General features: G+C 29.5%; 1 protein-coding gene across 2 annotated transcripts in view; it reads right to left on the bottom strand.

Moving 5' to 3' along the window:
- LOC117175929 (rho GTPase-activating protein 32) overlaps nucleotides 1–21,392 on the bottom strand; it is a 62,124-nt gene extending 40,732 nt beyond the window's left edge. The window contains exons 1-2 of one of the 2 annotated variants that reach the window (XM_033365779.1): nucleotides 21,111–21,392; nucleotides 12,540–12,745 (exon numbers count right to left, since the gene is read on the bottom strand). In XM_033365779.1, coding sequence (XP_033221670.1) covers nucleotides 12,540–12,605 — 66 coding nt within the window. In that variant the 5' untranslated portion in view covers nucleotides 12,606–12,745; nucleotides 21,111–21,392. Of the gene's footprint in view, nucleotides 1–12,539; nucleotides 12,746–20,451; nucleotides 20,743–21,110 lie in introns of those variants that run through there. The other variant, XM_033365780.1, reaches the window with a different exon arrangement.
- Nucleotides 21,393–22,862: the final 1,470 nt, after the last annotated feature.

Below are 22,862 nucleotides of genomic sequence, written 5' to 3'. Positions count from 1 at the left end.
TATAAAAAATAATTCTAGTATTTATACAGAAAAATGAAGCAATTCAATGTTGAGGTTGTGTCCTGGTTCCAATGTCCTTAAACAGATAAATGTGATGGTAAAAAAAGTTGGTCATTTTAGACAATGAGATTTTAGAAAAGAAGATAATTTCCAAACCGCCTAAAGTATTTTTTAAATTAAAATTATCTCAAGAGAGCATGAAAATATGAAACACATCACGAATATACTTATGACGGACATGATGTAACAACCAAATTTAAAAAATCTTTTAATGACATATGCAGAACAGATAACAACTTTTGAAAATATAGGAAAAATAACTATTTTTATGATTTATTTGATTTTTTGTCAGCGTTTCAAAACATCCTCTTATTTCATAGCATGATAATTTAATACGGGAGTTCTCGGAGATTTTATAAAAATATTAATACTTTTATTATTATTAATTTTTTGGTTTTGTGGCTTTGGAGTCCGTAAAAATTATAATTAATATTATTATGATTAATTATAATCAAGTTTTTTCCTTACACGAAAATACAGTGTGAGAAGAGAAAAAATTGGAGGGACAGAATTTACAGTGACTTTTAACTTTTTTAACAATAAAATATTTAACACCTCAATTTTCCATTTTAAATTTTAAGTTCGGCACAGGTGCATAACAAAACACTTTGCGTACTTTTTATTTTGAACTTCTAAACAAAATTCCCTAAAAGTTTAAAATTCTACTAAATTGTGTTCTGATATAAGTACTTTAATAAGATAATTTGATAAAAACCTGCATTATTAAAAGGAAAATATCTAAAAAAAAAAAAAATGAAACAGCATCCATGCTTGAATTTATTGTAAACTCAAAAAACTATAATCTATGGAATCTGGAAAGTATTAAAAATGGAAAGCTTTTCATTTTAAAAAGATGTTAAATACTCAAATCTAAAACATCCAAACTTTAAAGCGACATAAACTGAGGAGTAAATCCATATTTGAAAAAATTGAGATAATTATTCTTACTGTATATTTGGAATATTAACAATTCGATTAACAAACTTGAAATGGCAAAACAAATTTTTTCTTCTCAGTTTTAACGGCTACTTATAAAATAAAATTAATTTTTACAAATTTTTTTGTTTTCAATTAAAGATTCATTATGTAACTAAGTAAAACTTGTGAAAAATATTAACACTTTTTGAAATTTATAAATAGTTTAAATCACTTCTCTCATAATGGACAATTTTACAAAAAATTAAATCAAAATTTAAACATTTTAAAACTATTGACCGAATAAAAAGTGAATAAATCCATTTTCATTTTGTTAATAACTTCAAGACAATATTAAATGGAGAAGAGTTTTTGCATGTAACTTATCTAACAGGGAAAAAGATTATAATAACCTATTTCAAATTTAATTTTGATCGATCGATCTCAAGCGTAAACATATCCTTTAATTTTGTTTTGTTCGCTTACTCCTCAACTATTCCAGTACAGACAATCTTCAATTAAAAAAAGCTTCCAACTGATTATTATTGCTATAGAATAATTATACGTATTTGCCAACCATTTTTCTGCACGACAACTCTTAAAGCAAGCTTTCATTAGAAAGCCGATGACCGCGGGAAAAATTATCTTCCTTTCACTCAAAATCACGAACGTACGCAGATAACAAACACCTTCGTCATGGATAAATTTGGTCCATTTGCCACGTCTAGGAAACTAACGAATAAAAAAAGCATCTCATGTGTCGCTCAATAGTGCACCTGATCGACACTTCAAAAGCCTCGAAACTCTATCTCCATTTTCTTTCCATCAATATTTCATAAGTAGCGACCTGCTCTCGTAACACTCAACCTTCTGCACTAAATTTCACGAGGATGACGATCCTGACTAGGAGGATATCGAACTCGATAGCACATTAAACTGCAGAACTAGGAAAAATGGCAAAATAAAATAAAATAATTGATTATAATATTCAATTTCTTGCAAGTTCATTAACATAGCGAATCCTAAATTAACTCTGTAGCTTCGCTTTCTCGTTTTCCAGGCGACAAGCTAATTCTCGATGATTAATTTGCATAATTGATTTGCATTGAACCGAGTGCATTGAATAATAAGAATCGACAGAAGTTGGCCTTGTGTTCAATGAAACGCCCAAGATGGGTTGGCACTGGTTTCATCCTTGTCTACCACATTTCAATGTACCTACAATTACAAGATTCGGGACCCTCATCAGCCTTACACTGCCTCTTTTTGAGAGGCACTACTCACGCCTTTTATACTTTCACTGATGAAAGTCTACTTATTTGCAGGCGTAATTTGTAAAAACCTGTTGTCTGCCGACCCTGCATTTTACTACCGAGGATTATAATCGTGGTGAAAAAATCTTTTCAACGCGTTAATGCAAATTTAATTAGAAGCAAACACCTGCCTAACTTTATAGTTTGATTACTTCACGCGACTAAATATCTGAGGGCTATTAAATCGTCGTAGGAGGCTCGCACCTCTCTCTTTGATCATGGTTATGAAGTCAGTATCCTATTGTATTCAGGTTAATAGTAAGATTGATATAATTACTTGAAATTCGTGTTTACGTGAAGATATTTGTTTATCAGATTGAATTTAAAAAAAAAACAAATTTGGATTTACATTTACTTTAGAAAAGGTGGATAAAAAATCTGTTTATATCACTTGGGTGTCTAGCGAATTTCGATTATCAACATTTTTGAGATTGAATTTTTTTTTACCTATCTTTGAAAAAACTTTTGAACACTTCAGCACTGTCTCGTAATACAAATACATCTTAAAGAAATTCAGGAAGATCAGAGATAAAAAAATAGATACACAGAATTTCAAAATGATCATATTTGAATTTCTTGTAATAAATTTTTATCTCTGTAGATATATTTTGATGCCTTATTTTAATCATTTTTTTCTCTTTCGAGGATCAGTATAAAACCCTACATTGTTCTAAATTTTTTGTATAAGTTGGAAATAAATAATTTAAAAACAAACACACAAAGATGACTGAAAAAATTACTTTTTCTCTTCTTTCCCTCAAACACTTAACTTTGTTCCTATTATATTTTATCAGTTGAAAGCTCTCAGATGATCCAAAAAATTTTAACTGTCAGGTAAAAAAGATTACAGTGTAAAAAAAAAATTAAAAAAACATTATTCAAGAAAATAACAAGAATATGAAGATAACTCCAAATTCATTGCACTGTATGAGATACTGTTTTTCATATGGGTTGAAAAGTCTACTATTCTATGCTTGGTTGATAATTTAAAATTTTGGGTTAAAAATTTTATTACTTGGTTCAAATTTCAATTATGTTGTTAAAAATTCAAAAATTTTGTTAGTCATCCTTTTTGATTAAAAATTCAACCAGTTTGATGAAAAATAACTTTTCTTGTTGCAAATTCGCAAGTTCGGTTCGACAAGTAAATGGTTTTGTTCGAAATTCATTTTCTTGGCTTGCAGATTCAACAATTTAGTGGAATTTTTTTCTTGGCTGAAAAATCTTTTCTTGTTCAAAATTGAACTGTTGTTTTAAATTTCACCTTTTTACTTTGAAAATTCATCTCCTTTTTAAAATTGTAATATTATTTGGCAAAAAAGCATCTGTTTGGCACAAACAAACTGTTTCGATTTAAAAATCTATTTTGTTTGAAAAATCAAGAATTTGGTTGAAAATTCGTTTTTTTTTTCTTGAAATATCAAAATGATTACATTTTTTTTTGAGAATTCATTTTTTTCTTCGTTTAAAATACAAGAACTTGGTTAAAAGTTAAATTTCTTCGTTAAGAATTCGTTTATTAATTTTATTTGGAAGAATTTATTTCTCTATTTTCCACTATAAAGTTGTTTTTGATTTGCAACAAGAGAATTGATTTACCTTCAGGGTTTAGTTTCTCGATGGAATCGTTAGCAATACCTTTGCCGTCGTTCAGAAAATATTTGAAAATGGTATCATTAATATCTCTTTTAAAGCTTCTTGTTTTTTGATTTCTTGAATTTCTGTTTATTTATGGAGGGGAAAAAATGAATGACGTGAAAAAGGGGACGGACTGTGATCCTTGGAAGAAGCATTGTTTATTGTGTAGTCACTGCAACTGATGGAAGGCAAATTCTACAAACTGCCCTATTGTTTCTCATCTAAATTTGTTTTTTAATTAAGTGAATTGTGAGAACGTCAATGCAACTGACAATTCAGGGGAATCTATTCATAACACCGGACAGATTAAACGGGAAATTTGTAAACGGTTTAGCTTCTAGCTAATCGAGAAAATGTCATTTATACCTTCAGTGAACTGGAACACGAGGATGCTGCTACTTGTAAATCTATTGATTTGCTCTCACGAGCTCGATGAGCAAGTTATAGCCTAGAAACGAAACAGAAATCACTTCCGCCTACTTGATGGGACATCCTTGACATCGTCTAAAGTTGCAATCGCAAACTAATCTAGTGCAGTGTCGTTATAACACAAAATTTATGTATATTGCCTGCTTTGACTCCTAGTCCAGAAAAAACTTAGGACTCTGAAACTCCCTCTTAATTTATTTCCAAATAAAACACTAGGACCGCAAAACTACATTTTCAAAATACACTCACTTTTTCCTGGTTTCTCCCTGACCCTGAATGTGATAAAATGCTTAAGAATTGTAGGTGTCTTTAAAAACTTCCAACCTGAATTAAAAAAAAATTAAGCATTTTTTTAAATACATTGGCTTAAGTAAAATTGTGTGAATTTAAAACAATTCACGTGAACTAAAAAAATTCAGGAGAATTCCAAAGATTTTTAAAGTATTCCGGATAAATTAATAAAAATTCAGGGTTCATTGCAAATGAAATTAAATGCATTACAAAAAAGCTTTGAAAATCTCTTCCAATCCCTGAAAGCCCACGAAATCCCTCACTTCTAGTCAATAATTTTCTTTAAATCCATTGAAATATTACAAAGTCCCGTGAAATTATTTAAAATCCGATATTTCCTGAAATCCTGGTTAAAAGAATTCAGGTTGAATTAAAAAAAGTTTCAAATCTTCAAATCTTTGAAAACGTACTAATTTCTAATCAAGGAAGTGACTAATGAATACAAAACAATTCAACCTCGAATTCAAGTTAAATCCAAATGAAATCCTGAAATTTGATTAAAATACGTTTAGATCTTCTAACATTCCTTAAAATCATTGATACCAACGTAAATCTCATAAAATCCCTTGTAATTTTTTCTAAATATCCTAAAATTTATGTCCTATACACAATTAGCTTCTACAACTAGACTCAAAATCCTAGCGAGTTAAAGTTTTTACCGAAAAAACTCTGTAAATAGTGACTAAAAAATGTGTTGGCCATTCAAGACTACGGAAAAATTCTCCCTTATTTCCCGATTTTCAAACATTTTTAAAGTAAATTTAAATTAAATAGTTTCAAGTACTTAAGAATGCATTTCCAAACAAACGAATCTAATTTGAAACAATTATAAAATTAAAAACTTGACAACATAATTAAACAATTTTAAATTCTTAAAAGTTCAAAGGTTTTTATGTTAAATAATTCTAAATTTAAAAAATATATAGAGAAGTAGCCTTCAACATTTAAATAAATTTATATTCAAAAATTTCAAAATCAGATAATAATATCTAAATAAAAAACATTAAAAATATTTGAATAAAAAACGTTTTCAATTTAATTACTTAGCTAATTCTATGATAAATTTCGGGAATTTATAATCGTTTAAGTATAGCAGATACTAAGAGACTACTAACCAATCGAAAATTGATTCAAAGTAAAATGTTTTTTATTTAAAATAGTGCCTTCTAATTTGAAATAAAATGGTACAATTCTGAAAGATTCAATTTCAAATTACAAATTGAGGAATCTTTAACGTTTAAATTCCCATTTTGGGCAATTAAAATTTTTAAGATTGGCCAGTTTTCAAAATATTAATCAGAAAATGGGAACATTTTTATTTGAAAGCAAATAATACTGAACGTATTAAACTAAAATCATTCAACTTTGAAAGTTATAAATTTAAAATTATTTCAATGTAAATCAAATGCAGTATTAAAAGAAGAATAAAAGTGACTTTAAAAAAGAGACCATAAATCAAATAAACATTTGGAAAAAAATTGTTTAGTATTAACCTGAACAATAAAAAATGACGTGATTAAAAAAACTTAAAATTCGGAATTGAAGCCTTCAAAATTATTCTAAAATTAGTCTTTAGAATCAAAACTTTTAAACTTGGAAGTGCTTAAAATTCTAGACTTTATATTTCGACTCATAGCTATTTTAAAGAATATATAAAGTAAGAATTAAAAAAGTTTACGTTCCCTTTCCGGAAATAGGAAATATGGCATACAAATTTGGTTCAAGACACCAGAATAATAGGGTAATTAGGGAATAAACCATGACGCTAGTTAAAATGATGGAGGAAAAAAATAAAATCATTGGGAACGCGATTAGAAATTTCTAGAGGATTGATGCGAGTGAACGAGCGACGATTTGCGCAATTCCGAAGCAATTCAACTACTTTAGGAGGTTCAAGAGGATAATATAATATGCGAGTGTTGCTCGTCGTTTCTAACTCCAAAAAGTGGAACGGGCACGCACCAAGAATACATAAAATTAACGCCGCTCAATTTATTATTTACTAAATCTACTTGCCAACGCATAAAGGTAACGAGACTTGAAAACCTGCAGAGCCCACGCGTTCGGCCTTGGAATTATCGGAGTTGCCTTCCTACAAGTTGAAATTCTTCTTAGATAATACTTGCATTAAAAAGTTCTCTTCTTCTTTAAAATAAACAATCAGCTTTTCTTACATATGTAACATTTCATAACTCAAAAAAGAAAAAGTAAAATGATTTTTAATCGAAAATAGGGAAATAATAGGGGAATGAATTAAAAAAAATTTATGTAAAAACAATATTGAATTCAATTAGAAACGCTTTATAATACGAAGAATTCAAGTCATTGAACTCAACCAGAAAAGACGAATTTTCAACAATATATTTGAATCGTCAACCAAAATAGATGAATTTAAAAAAAAAAGAAGAATTTTCTACAAAACAGTAGAATTATCAACCCGAAAACGTGAATTTTCAACAAAAAAGTTAATTTAAAACAATAATGCAACAGAATAGTTGAATTTTTAACCGAAATACTTCAATTTTCAGCCAAACAGTACAATTTTTAACCAAGTAATAACAATTGTTAACCAGAAATATAATTTTATAGATGTTTAAACCTGAAAAGATAAATTTTCAACATGAAAATGTATTTTAAACAAAAATTAAATTTCAATGAAAAAGGACGAGTTTTCAATCAAAAAGGACGAGTCTTCTATCACAAAATACGAATGTTGAACAAAATACGTCAATTTTTGACCAAAAAGATGACTTAAGAAAATAAGTGAATTTTTCAAAAAAAATTAAATGTTCAACCAAATAGTAGAATTTTTATCCAAAAGAAATAAATTATGAACTAAGAATATAATAGCAGGCCTCACAGTCCCTATTATATGGGATAAAATATAGGGGCCGAAAGGTACTTTTTGTCACAATCATAGGGTACTTTTTCGAGATCAAAGGGTAACCAATTTAGCATAAATTCATATGAATTTAAAAAAATTCAAGTTAAATTCAAAAGAATTCCACTGAACTGGAAAATATCTTTAAAATAAAAAAATTCCATTGATTTCTAGAAAATTGGAATGAATTTAGAGGAATTTAAGGTAAACGAGAAAAATTCGATTATGTTCATCAAATGTAAGGTGAATTTTAAAAATTCAGGAAAAATTAAATGAAAACTTTTAAAAATAAAAAAATCCACTGAATTAAATAGGATTGAATAGATTTAGAAGAATACAAATACATCTTTAAAAATCCCAAACAATTTAAAAGAATTGAGGTTGAATTTAAAAAAGTTTCAAATCTTCAGATGTTTGAAACCGTACTAATTTCTAATTAAGGAAGTGACTAATGACTACAAAACAATTCAACCTCGAATTCAAGTTAAATCCAAATGAATTGCAAAAAAAATACTTTAAAATCTTTAAAATCCCCTTAAACTATTAAAATAAATAAAATATTCTGGGAATCTTTTAAAATGACCTAAAATGTATTTCAAATCCTTTAAAATCTTTTGAAATCCCTTGATATTTTTTTAATCTCTTGAAAATGCTATAAATTAAAACAAATTCTAATCTTTTGATCACTTTATTAATTAAATTAATTTTTTAAAAAGAATTTAACTGAATTCAGGATAAATTAATAAGAATTTAGGTGGAATTCCAAAAACTAATTTAAAAAGTCCTAAAATTTTCGAAACCCTACGAAATACCTGACTATTCTTCAAAAATTATTTAAAATTCACTAAAATATTACAAAACTCCATGAAATTCTAAAATATTTTCAGAAATCCTGGAAAACTGATTAAAATACCTTGAGAGCTACAAAAAACCCTTACAATCATGGACATCTTCGGGAACCTTACAAAATACCTTGGAACCTTTTACAATATCTTAAAACCTGTAAAATAGTTCTATATCTTCTGAAATTCTAGAAAATTCTTTATCCTGAAATATTTCAAGCGCTTTGAAATCCATTCAAATTAATACAAATAATAAATTTTAAAAAATCTTTTGAAAACCCTTGAAACTTTTAAAAGCTCTTGAAAATCCCTTAGAATCTTAAAAAAGTAACTAGCAAAATTGCTGCATATTTTCCGAAATTCTACAAAATGCTTTATATTCAACTATTTCAAGCGCTTTGAAATTCATTCCAATTAATACAAATAATGATTTTTTTTTAACTTTTTGAAATACCTTGAAACTTTTAAAAGCTTTTGAAAATCCATCTGAATCTTTAAAAATACCCTGACATATTTCTAACAAATTGATTAATAGTGACTGTGTGGCAGCTCTGATTACTTTTTACAGTTACTTCTTCAAGAAATTTACGGATTCGCTACTTTTTTTCAAAATCCTTGACTCTTGAAACCATACCTTGAAAATCGGATACTATAGGATCCTTAACTGAATATAGGTTAAAATAGGGGATATAGGGATATATGTGAGGCCTGTAACAGTGTTCATCTCAACAAAAAAGAATGAACTTTTAACAAAAAATAGTTGGATGTTCTTATTTGATTCTATTAATTCAGTTCGCATTTTAGCGGAAAAAAGGTGTAAGGGCACTTTAAATTTTATATTCAATATATGACTCCATTTAGTTGCATTAAAGAGTAGTATTCTGTAGAAAGGATCTCTGAAACTCTCCGGAAAATCATCTCTATTGTATTTTAAAAAGCATCAGCACCCAGCCCGAATGAAGGTTCTTTTGTGAAGATATTCGCATTTTCAGTGGCTTTCCAGCCAAGGTTGAAACCTTTATGTCACGACCGTTCTATTCAAGTTTGACAGAAGTGGGTACATTCTGCAATCGAACACGATCACATTCACGAGGCAAATATTTTAACAGAATTTTTTTGCAGGCTATATTACAATTTCGAGCGAGCTATAAATTACTGTTAGCCTCATGTGTACTTTTTTTTTGCTTTTTACGGGAAAAAGAACTGAGCCTATCAAAGTTTGGAAGAGTGCATGCAGACGCATATCTAAAATATTTCACTTCTGACTCAGCTTCTACGAAGATGGATTATCCTTCAGAGAATAGCATCAGACAAATAAGAAGCTTTAAAAATGGTCCTCTCGTGCATTTTAAAATTATATTCTTGAATTAAAGCTTAATATTGAAAAATGCTTCATTGAAACAATTCCGGGACAACATTTTGACATACTAAACTGACAATAAATCACAGGCGAAGATAAATGATTTCCTGGGGATGTACTTTTATACACCGGAAACTTGTACAAGTTCGGACATGATATCCGAGAATATAGTGACGACCTCGCAGGGGGAGGGTCAGTGGAAGGAACGTTACGAACTTAGATAACGTTTAGTATGTTTCCTGCTAATACATTTTTACAAATTTTGATAATCTTACGAAAGATGGCCCTGCAATAATAACTTCATAAGTTTGAAAATCACTTTCTTCGATCAGATTTTCACACTAGGGTGTACTAAAATACTCATTTTTTCTTCTTTTTTAATGACGCTCCTCCCTTTCTTCTGAACGTATATAGCCATCAGTTGTGTTCCTTGCCAAACAATTATTATATTCACGAAAATTAACAGCAATTAATGTTTTTAATCGTTTTCGGACAGTTTGAGGCCCAATACGAAAATCCAACTATTTTTTGTTAAAAGTTTATTCTTTCTGGTAGAAAAGTCTACTAATAAATTTTTGGTTCGAAATTTATACCGCTTGGCTAAATATGCCACTATTTGGTTAAAAATGTAACTATTTTGTTGGAACTGAAACTATTTTCTTAATATTCATGCTTTTTAGTCATTAACAGGGGGGAGGGGGGTCCTATTGTCCAAGGTCGAGTACCAAATTGTTTACTTGACAAATAGTTCCTCCAACTTTGGTTGAAAATTGAACTATTTTGTCGAACATTCGTCTTATTTTTTCTTGAAAATGTATCTTTGTCAGATAAAATTGTAGATATTTGGTAGAAATTCGTCCTTTTAGAATAAAATTACTGGTTTTGATTGAATGTTAAACTGTTTTGTTGAAAATTTAACTAATTTGTTTGAAATTATTTTATTATTTTTTTCTCTTTAAGCTTCTAATGTGTCCCCTAAGGGTTTACATTTTTCTTACACCTTCTCTATTCCTTTACACACCCTCCACACACTTACTTGGTGGTGGAAGGGGGACCTACAGTTTAAGGTGGGTTCCGAACCACCAAGAGCAACAGCCTTAAGTACTTAGAGAAAACCCTTTTCTCTAGAGGTACCGGTCCCACGACTCTCCGGAGATGAACAACTCCCTTGCTAGGCTAGTGTTCACCGCATGGGCCACCGAGACTCTTCCAGAGTGCGAGGCGGGAATCGAACCCGCAAGCCGTAGGAGTGGGTCCAAAGCCTACGCTTTAGCCCCCACGACCATCGTCCCACTTTAATTATTTTATTATTATTATTAGGAATTAATTTTTTTAACTGAAAATGTAACTATTATTAAGTTTTAGTTGAGAATCGCTATTTTTAATTGAAAATGGATATTTTCTAGTTGAAAATTCAAGTATCTGGTTAAAAATTTGACTTTTTTGGTAGAAAATTAATCTTCTTAGTTCAAAATTGATCCTTTTTTTTGTTAAAATTGCATCTGTTTTGTGGAAAAGTAATAAGTTTTCGTTGAAAGTGGAACTACTTTGTTAAAAATTTATTTTTTGTTTTTGTTTGTTAAAGATTCGTCCCTTTAGCTGAAAATTGAACTATTTTAAGGAAAATTCGTTTCATTTTTGGTTGAAAATGAATCTTTCTTAGATGAAATGTTAACTATTTGGTTGAAAATTCAACTAATTTGTTTTAAATTATTATTTTTTGGTTAAGAATTAATTTTTTAAACTGAAAATGTAATTATTCCATTTTTTGCTAGAAAATTTATATTTGTAATTTAAAATTTTTATTTTCTAGTAAAAAATTCAAGTATCTGGTTGAAAATTCATGTATTTTGTTGCAAATTCGGTTTTTATAGTAAAAAATTAATCTCCTTAGTTCAAAATTGATTCATTTTTGTTAAAATTTATCCCTTTGGTTGAAAAGTGATGTTTTGGTTGAGGACTGAACTATTATCTTGAAACTTCGGGTTTCTTTTGGCTTCTACATGAAAAAATTCGGCTGAAATTTGTTTTATTTATTGCCTGAAAAATTTTGGTTACAAATTTGTATTTTGGTCGAATTTAACTGTTTTTTATTTTAAATTAAATTATTTTTTCGTTGAAATATGAACTATTCCATGTTTTGTTGAGAATGATCATTTTTAGATGAAAAGTCAAGTACGTGGTTTAAAGTATAATCACTTTATAAACAAAATTTATTCTTGCCCTTCCGAGAATTGAGGCCGCGCTTCAGGTAGGTGTAACAGGAGCTGCACAGGGTTCGCGAGGTTGCAGTTATTACTCAGGCGAGTGATCAGGCGTGAATATATAAAAGCGGAGCGGCCTATAATGAGTTACTTCCCACCCACCGTCACCCCAAAAATCGGCGCTATAGTAGAGTTTCACTGTATTTGGTTAGAAATTCGTCTTTTTCTTGGCCGAAAGCCTATCTTTTTTAGTTGAATATTTGATTATTTGGTCGAAAAATTCAACTATTTTTGTTAAAAAGAAATACTTTCCACTTGAAATCTTAGAAATAGAAAGCCTTTTTATATTGAATTCAATAAGTGGTATCTACATTCATTCTATTTAAAAGAATATATTGCCCTAGAATTCACCAATTTTCGTGAATCACCCAATTTCCCGCGAAAAAAGAAAAACTCCAGAATAAACTTAAAATCGGTGTTTATCCAACGGCTACGTTACTTTTTTTGGTTCGTTGGTTGCCGGGAGGTGGAAGGGGGGGGGGGGGGGGGGGGGGGGGGGGGGGGGGGGGGGGGGGGGGGGTAATTCAGTTTATGAAATCCTCTTACCTTGCCCTGTGGTTCGATGTCTGTGAGCCTATGGGCACGAGGTCTCTCGGGCGTTGGTCCTGGCATCCTTTGCAGCCTCTCCGTAGACGATGACGAGCATGAGGATGATCCAGGACTTTGGCCCGATTTTCCACGCGCCAGGTTTACCTAATTAGCTATTCGTCCTTCTCCAGTGAATCTTCATTCTTCTCCTCTCCTCTCTAACCCTGAAAGATACATTACATGCAGTGATATAAAACCTTTGATTACATAATAAATCCAAGCACTATTGCTTATTCATATTAAAGGGAAGAATGAATTTCATAAATATAATAATTCAATTCACAAATAAATAAATATTTTTAAAAACAAGTAATTACCTAAAAGTGGTAACCCAAGAAATAATTTAATTTTTAAAGTCTTAGAAAAAATTCCAATTTGAACTGCAAGTTAGATAAAATGTTAAAATACGAAAACATCGCTCTAAATCTTTCAGAGATTTACATTTCGATGTAAAAATTGGATTCTAACCCCTAAATCAAAGTTCCAATTTCCCGGGAAATGAAAAAGGGACTTTTCCGGGATGCCGGAATTTCATAAAATTAGCTTTCGCTCCCTTCAATTTACCGGATTCGAGACAGCAGACAATTTTATTTCGTCAGTCTCCCTATACGCACTTACATTATACTTTAGGAGTCTCAGAGGTGAATAGAAATAACAGCATGCAAAAGGTAAATGCAATATTGAAGTATTTCTTGGAAGACAGCACAGAGCCAAATTTCGAGGTTTTGCTCTATTTTCATTCTGGTGACCTTACAAAACTAAGAATATGCGTGGATCGATATCTTAACTCCGACTGCAATTAAAACAGTAATATAATTTTTCACCATAAATTTTTAAAAGTTTTATTCAAATAAAATACGTTTTAATCGACATTTTATTTCTCAAAAGTTAGTTTAAGCACATAGTAATTCTTTTGCATACAATTTTTTTAAATAACAATCTTTCCAAGTAAAAGGCACATTTTTTAGTTTGCATTTTTCACTCGTAAAACAAGATTCAATTTATTCATACCAACTCTGAATTTAGCTTCGACATATATTGCTAAGAATTTAAATTTGCCCAGGAGCGATAAACTTATACAAAGATGAAAAATCACTTAAAATTATTGTGCTACGATACTTCTCGAGACTCGCGCCAAAAGCACAACATTTCTTCACTCTTTCCATTAGGTTGCCTTGAGCACGAAAAGAGCTTGTAAAAATAGTAGTCTGGCTCCTGTCTCAAAAGAACGTGTTAATGTTTGTGAAAAAACTATGCATGCTCTGCTGCCTCGAGAAAATTGCAGATGAGACCACAAAAACGCCTACAAAGTATCCTTATAGAAGTGGATATGACTAACATGAAGACATCTATAAAGTTTAACTACTCGGCTACTCAAATTGTTATTTTACTAGTTATTATTTTTTTTGTTTAAGAAAAATATGTGAATTTTGAAGACAGGAAAAGTTCATAGCAGTTATCATTATTTTGTTTCCGTGTATTACTTTTCTACATTTTCTCTTGGTATTCTAATAATTTCTTAATTTTATTACTTTTCATTTTTATAGCAATTTAGAATGACAAACTTTTGATTCATTCTGAATTATAGGTATTTTAAAATTTTGATTTCGAAGATTAAATAAAATCATTCTTTCAAATCATGTTTCAAACTTTAAAGATTTTGAAACAGCGTATCCAGCGATTCTTAGGCGCGAAATTCAAGGTCTTTTAAAGGTTCTCCAGTTCAAAAAGTCAAGTTTTTCCAAGCCTTTTTCACATCAAATAATTAAATGACCTACTGTTAAATATGGAAAAATGATAAATTAAATTTTTTATTGGCCAACAATTTTTAAAGAAAGCAGAACCATAAATAAACAAATTCTTAAATGTTGTCAAACATAGATCGTCTTTGAAATTCTTAAAATTTTTATGAATTCGTTAAGATCTTTTTAAATACATAAAATCTTTAAATTTCTGTGAAATCTTTTAGAATCTTTTAAAAATTTTGTAAAATTTGCATGAAATCTGTTAAATAATTGTGAAGGCTTTTTTAAACTTTGTTTTTAAAATCTTTTGTAATCATTTAAAATAATTTAAATCTTTGGAAATCTTCTCAAATTTTTTTAAACCTTTTGAAATAGTTCAAGATTTTTGAAATATTTGTGAAATCTTTCATATTCGTTTGAAATCATTGAAATATTGTCAATCTGTATAAAATCTTAGAAATCTGGTTTACTATATCCTTTTAAAAATCTTTTGAAACTTTCAAAGTCTTTGGAAATGTTCGAAATCTTTGCGAATTATTTTAAATCTTAGGAATTCTTTTCAAATTTTTGAAATCCTTGCAATCTTGAAATGCTCGAAATCTTTGGGAAATCTTTATTCAATCTTTTAAAATATTTGTGTATTTTTTCCTAAATGTTTGTGAAATCGTTTTTATTCGTTGAGATCAATGAGTTATTTGAAATCTTATCAAGTCTTTGAAATCCTTGCAATCTTGAAATATTCAAAATCTTTAGGAACACTTTAAGAAATTATTCAAAACTTTTGAAAGCTTTAAAAGCTTTGTGTATTTGTTGTGAAATATTTGAAATCTGGTGTACATATATTTTTTTAATCTTTGTAAAATGTTCAAAACTTTTTAATATTTTGAAATCTTTAATAGTTTTTTTAGTCTGGTGTACACTCAAAAATCGAGTTATCAACCCCTTCGAAAAATACGTTATATGCCCATTGTTCATTCTAATTCTGAAACTGATTTCGCGTAGAAATTTTCAACTAATAATTTTTAAGTTGAATATCACAAAAAAATGTATACTTTAACATTGTGTATCAGTGGAGATGAAATAAAAAAACTTATAAAATTATTCACGATAATAAAGTCTGCTCATTGCAACCTATAGAATAATTGGTAGTCTACAAAAAAAAATTTCTAAAAATCGCTTTATTTATTCTGTAATGAGTAAAAGATAATATAAATACAAAGAATTAAAGAAGAAATCCAGGTTTTCAGGGTAGCTAGACACCCTGTGAAAAATTATCTTCGGAGACGTAATATAGAATAAAATTATAAAATTTAAATTCAGAATTTGATTATTATTCTCTTTCCTTTTAAAGTTTTGTGGGGATCAATTATTTTATTCGAAAACTGATAAGAAAGTGTAAAACTTTTTGTTCAAGGGAGGACATGCGGATAATTTTTTAGTGAAATTACATTTCCATCAGTTGATTCATTAAAACGACTCCATCTTTCATTGGAAAGAGAACATCCGCTAGTGCGTCTCTGTGAGCCAAATTGCACGCATGTCGACACGAGTTTTTTTAAATAAGTTTTTTGTTCTCTTACAACGTATAGTACAGCCAAAATAAAAATGCAAAAAACATGGGGTAAAAAGGCCCAGTTGCATCCGTCTTACTACATCCTGAATTTCTGAGCTAACGTATGACCATTAATTGAATGCAAGATGCACAAAATGATGCACTTGTTCTGGCGAGCAGGTTTTTTCTTTTTGCAAGAAATCGCCTATTTTCATCAATTGAAGCTTCAGTAGAGATATTGTTGGAACAACAAAAATCTGCTTTACTGGAATGTTCGTTCAAACAATTTAAAATCTTGCCTTATGAGAACGGAAAATACTATTGAATAAAATTATCGATTAATTGAATACAGTCTTTCAATATTTCAATCCAGATGACGAGTCCTATAAAAAAGTATATCAGAAATTTGAAATCCTTATAAATATTTAAGAATTTGTAAGTCTGTTATTTTCAAACTGGTTATTTTCTGAGAATCTAAATATAACGAAATTAATTGCAAAATAGTTATGGTTGAACGAATAATTCAATTCTTTTAAAGCATTGCATTTAGTTTCAAAATTTAAATTTCCCTCTCAAAGATGAGAAAACATTTGATAGATTACAACTACTTGAGACAAAGAAAGGGTTTCGGATTCGGCGGACGATATTAAATTCCCGGTCAAGTTTTTCAATAAAAGTAACATATTCATATATTTCGCAAAACGCGAACATATATTTGAAATCAATACATTCATTCTGAACATCCTTTAACACAAAAGAGAAAAAATTGCAAAATAAATGAATTTTCAAATAAAATTAGAAATCTTAAAATGAAATAGTAAAATTTTAAACGAAACAAATTAATTTTCGACTAAAATTATGAATATTTAACTAAAATACTTGAATTTTTCACGAGAAAGATGTATTTTTAAACAATAAGAAAAATTCTCAAACAAAAATATTAATTTTCGACCAAAAAACACAATTTTTCAACCAAATAATACATTAATTTTAAGGAAATAGTTGAATTTTCAGTTAAGAAAAAACAATCCGGAATATTTACATGTTTAAACGAAGTGTCTCGTCGTCCCGCAAATTATGTATTTTAAAAATTTTACTCCTTTTGAGTTAGCCAAAGATTATGAAAACTGCTAGTTGTTCCTATACAAAATTCAGAAACGAATAAAACTAAAAGTTAGGTTATGTTTTAGAAAATGTAGTCCTTTAATCTCTAACTCATCCAAATCAATTTATATATTTGCTCTGTCACCGTAGCCTCAAGTTCGTTCGAAACCTCCCTATGATTTCCGCGCGCTTGGATTGGATCTTACTTTATCATTTGAAGCTTCACAAAACTATGAAAATTTTATATTTTTCTTTATTTGTTTCAGTTACTAATACAAATTCACCAAAAGCCTTAAATTTTTGGTGAAAATAAGGAATATCTTGGTAAAAAATTTAGAATTTTTTTAAATAGGACTTGCCACTAGAAATAATTTAAGTCACACCCATAAACTTTTTCAATATCTGATAAGGGGAAAGGCGGCCTTGTCTCTGATCACAGAAATAATTTAAGGTCACATCATCTACCCCCTTTCCAACGCCCCTTGGGGGACAGGAAGGCACTCCTGTGACTGGTCACAGAAATAATGTCAGATCACACCCCTGCCCCTTTTCCAACGCCCCATGGGGGCGGGAAGGCACTCCTGTGACTAGCCACAGAAATAATGTAAGGTCACACCCTAACCCTTTTTACAACACTTTACGGGGCGGGAAGGCAACATAAGTAAACATAAGTAACAGAAACGAAGATTATTTCATGATAATACTGTATAAATTGATAAACAGGAATTAGTGTTTTCTATCATATTGAAATAAAAGTTGAATGATGATAAAGCTGAAAATAGTGCGAGGCTCGAGGACTGAAAATCACTATTTTTATCAACTATAATTGCCCTATTAGCATTTTTTCCGAAAGATTGGCTAAATGGTATAAATAGACTAATTGTCCCGAATTTCGGTATGACTAACATTTTTGGTAATTTTTGTTGAGTTAATAGGATAAATTTCATAAATTAATTTTAGTATAAATTAATGATTAATTAATTAAAATTTTTAAAAAATAATAATAAATAAATTATATTAAATAATTTTCGGTAAGACTAGCCAAATGATAAAAATAGGCTAGTCGGACGACTAGATGCAGCCATGTTTAAAATGAGTCTTCAACTAAAACAATGAATCTCCAACTGTAACAGTTGAGCTTTCAACAACAAAAATGATTTGTACAAAAAAAGTTAAAGCAAAAAAAAAGAATTTTTAATTAACCATGGAGTATTCAACTGGAATAGTATTTTCATTTTCAGTTTAAGAAAAAAAGATTTTCAACCAAAAAATAAACAAATTTGGAATAAAATAGCTTGTTTTTCCACCAAAGAAATTAATTTATATTAAAAAATATTTGTTTAAAGCAAAATACGTGAATTTTAAACGAAATAAATGAATTTTCAATTGAAAAAGACAAATTTACATTCAAATTGTTGAATTTGAAAAGGCCAATATTCCACGCAAAATGGAACAGTTAAATTTTCATTTGAAAAAATTAACTTCCAACCAACTGATGATGAACTAAAATGATGAATCTTCAACTGAAATAGTTGAATTTTTACCTAACAAGAAGATTAATTTACCATCAGTAAATAGACTTGAAGAGTCTACGATCAGAAGTAAATTCCCGTTTTTTTAAATTAAATTGCCTGTCATCTTAGATTCTTTGCATAAAGTTTCAGTCTTTTCTATTTTAAAATTTTACAATCACAATAAAAAAAAACTTCTATAAGTCATCAACTCGTGTTCAAAGAAATGCATAGTAGTCAGTACTTCGAACTCGTAAACTAAAGCCGAAGTCGATTACACTCGGAGAATGTAACAAGACGCATTTTCACGTCCAACAATTGAAATTACAAGGATCACAGTTCCAAAAAGAGCTCAAAAAAGGGGACATAGAGTCATCTTTTCAGAAAAAAGGGAAACAGTAGGGGAACGATTAACACTTATTTTTACACTTAGAAAAGAAGAAACAATTATTCTATAAGAAATTGTGGTTTATACATAGTGTTAAATACATTCTGTCATTAAAGAATTGACACTTTTTAACTTTTTATTTTACTATATTAAAAACAAAATGTTTAAACATGCATAATGGCAAATTTTTAAATAAAATAGTTTTGCAAATTTTTGAAACGAAATATCTTAAAAAATCGTTAGAATCTGTTTTTCTGCAAATTGATTCCCATACTTTTTTATAATTTAATTATTGAAAGCGATCTACTCCGATTAAGTTAACTGATGAAGAATTCGTATTTTAAAGATCACTCTTTTGACCTCGAATAATTAATTCTCTCCATAAAATTTCGTATACATACTTAATTTCAATATAGCGTTGATTTCGACAGAACGACTTACATAAAATATGATTCGATCTGGCGAGGCAATAAAAATAATTTAAAAAAATGTTTAAAAAATAAAAATAAGTTCAAGTAGGTCTAGCATTTAAGAATATTATTATGGTAAGATTTTCGCCTTCTAGCCAATAATTTTACTTGTTAAACAGATCCATATATTATGCAAGAAAGTACCTGGCAGGTGAGGTGTATCTGCTTTAATTGCTATTTACCTGCCTTCACAAAAACCACAGTATCCTTACATGAACTAGCTCGTGATTATATGCATTTCATTTTCTAAAGACAAGTCATTTCACAGAAAAGATTACAAAGAACATTTATAAAAACGAATACATTTCAATTCTACAAAATGTACTTTTAAAAAAAAACACACAACACTCCAGTTAATTAATTAAAGTAAATCGGATAAATACATACGTGTATTTTAACTAAGAATTTTTAAGCACAAAAGTTTTTAGTGCGAAAATTAAAGATCTAAGATCCTGCTGGATATAAAGAAAAAAATACCGTTCAAATTGGTAGAAAATTAAAGACTTCAGATATAAATACAACCCTACGCCCATTTCTGTAATTTGTAAGCAGCTGCACGTATCAGAAACGTCATGAGGCTGATTTGATATTATGTCACGAGCATCCTACACCGATAAGAATATTCATTCTTCCTATGTGAAAATCATACCTGAATTCTTCCACATTAAAAAAAATATCTACATTTTCATTTTCATGAACAAAATAATTTTTGTAACGCTTGTCCTTAGATTTTACTGATTTTCTTGGACTGATAAAACCTACAACTATTTCAATCTAATTGTCAAGACTGTTGAAGAAAGTTAAACAGAAAATTACAAACATTTTTATTAGTTCATGTTTTTCTGGAAAACATGAACGTACGTAACATATTTAAATGTTTCAATTTTAAGTCATTTTATATTGAACAATTCATTTCGATATTTGTCTATAAACAAGAATTTTATTGTAAAATAAACACTTCAAAAATGGTTATAAACGGTTATTAAAAGCGAATTAGGTGGGAGAAACCATTTGATTAATCGTAACGTTGTTAAAAATTGAGTTATGAAGCAACAGTCTCTGGCCAATTATTATGAATACACATAGTTAATCATTCTAACCTTCAAACTAAATCGAATTGTTTCTTCTGCAGAAGATGATGTATTCATGACCAAAAAATAAGCACAAATTCACTATCGGTAAAGTATAAGTCTTTATCCCAAGCCAGTGGCTACGCAAATCCCATAAACAGTGACACTCCATTTCATTTTCACACGTCACGCACCCACAAACTGCAAAACATTTTTTAAAAAAACGCAAATCGGAATCGCACAAGTTTTTGAGCTAATCTCTTGAAATTATATCCAGAAAAAACAGTATAGCTTCTTAAGTTATGGAGAACACAACTGTAAACAAGAAAGCTGACAAGGACCCCAACAACCTCAGTAAATCGGATGACAATCATCACTTCCGCCTGCATGTTCTCTATCGAAAAAATCTTGCACTCATATTTTCGCTATGTCCACCTCAACAACCAGATGTAATAAGAATTAAAGAACGGCGCAAGCAGGAATAAGATTCAGCACAAGAAAAAGATAAAGTTACTGACTTTTACAGAGAATAAAAATAGATAATTGTAGCAGAAAGCACGTTGAAATAAAAAGGAATCGTTCTCTCGTGCTTTAAGGATTGCAGGTTTATTAGGTGTATAAATATGGATAATACTGCTCGTAATTAATATTAATACTTGGGAAAATGTTTAAGATGTGTAAATACGTACATACGATTCACTACTCTCGTTTTTTTGAGAACCCCTTCGGACATGGGCATATGATGGAGGACGGGAAAAACATTTGACGGAACGCAAAACCCGTCATAGAATTATCGACTTCGTGGCACGTCTTCGCGAAGCATCGCGTTGATTTTTAATAATTGAGAACGCAAACCCGAAAGAAATAATTGAAAAATTGAGACGCCTCTCGCGGTCCACTCACAGTCACTATCACTGACAATTTCCCCAATTTCCTCAACGAGGGTTAACTGGGGAAAGGTCCACGAGTAACTAACCTCTGCGCATTCAACAACTGCGCAGTGAAGTGTGAACTGGTTTGGCGCTGGGTGCAGTGGCGCTTTGCCTCACTTTTTCTAGCGCCAAAATTTAAATTAGTGTACGGTTGCGGTTTCTTTTAATTTCTTTTTTACTGGAGAAAACAGTGATGTAGTCCTAAAAGAGAAAGTAGCCTGGCAGTACTTTCCAAAAACTACGTTACCAGTTTGAGTGGAAATAACGTAACTAACTTAGATAACATTTATAACTTAAATCCAATAAGAAAGTCCAACTATATTTTTGGTAAAAGTTCTTTTTTTTTATTGAAGAGGCGACTTTTATATTTTTGGTACGAAATTCATCTCCTATGATAAAAAATTCGATTACTTCATTAAAAATGTTAATATTTTCTTATTAATGCAATCTATATTGTTGAAAAGTCATATTTTTATCAAGAATTTAAATACTTTGTTAAAAATTAATTTTTTTTAGAGTCAGGTTCATCTCTTTGGTGAAAATTGATTTTTTTTTTTGATAAAAATTCGTTTCATGTTTGGTTAAAAATAAATGTTTTAAAATGGCAATTAAACTGTTCCATTTTTTGTTTAAATATTTCCTTTTTCAGAAAAAAATTTATCTTTTTCATTACAAAATTGAACTGTTTGGTTAAAAATGTATCTTCTTTAGTTTAAAGTTAAACGTTTAGTCAAAAATTAATGTACGTTGATGAAAATTTGTGATTGTAGAAATTTAATCTTCTACGTTGAAAATTTAACATTTGTGGGTAAAAATGCAATGGTTTGGTTGAAATGTCAATTGTTACATGTTTTGTTGAAAATTCATATTTTTTTATTAAAAAGTCGAATAGTTGACTTAAAGTTTAACAACTTTGTGAAAGAATTAATTTTTTAAATAGGGATTTATAATTTCCGTTGAAAATTTAACTAATTGGTTTTAAATAAACCTTCATGTAAAACATTCTACTTTTGTGTAGAAAATTCATCATTTTGGCTTGAAATTTCAACAATTTGGAAAAAGTCGTATGTTTTGCTTGATAATTTTACAATTTGGTTGAAAATTAATCTTTTTCATGAAAATTCGTCTTTTTGTATTGAAAATTCATTTTTTGAGGTAGAAATATTTTTTGGTGAAAAATTCAACTCTGATTGAAAATGCAATGTACTTAGACTTAAGATCTTAAAAATGTAAGGTGCTCCTTTGTATTAAATTCAATATGTTACCGAAATTAATTTTATTAAGACTTTATAAACGTATACGTTGCTTTAGTGGTAGGGGCGAGGTAAAAAAGCCTAAAATAATTGGTAAATGCAGTTTATAAATATGGGATAGCACATCAATGAAAACATTTTCCGTGTTACAAAAAAGTGGTTTTGCGCCGTCAGGCCTTCAAAAAAAAGACAGCGGTGACCCCCGGTTCCGCTGGGCCTCGAATACGCCTCTGGGAGAAATAATTCTGAACTTTTA

This window comes from Belonocnema kinseyi, chromosome 7, assembly GCF_010883055.1.
Source record: "Belonocnema kinseyi isolate 2016_QV_RU_SX_M_011 chromosome 7, B_treatae_v1, whole genome shotgun sequence".
NCBI lineage: Eukaryota > Metazoa > Arthropoda > Insecta > Hymenoptera > Cynipidae > Belonocnema > Belonocnema kinseyi.
This window is presented reverse-complemented; position numbering and strand designations above follow the sequence as displayed.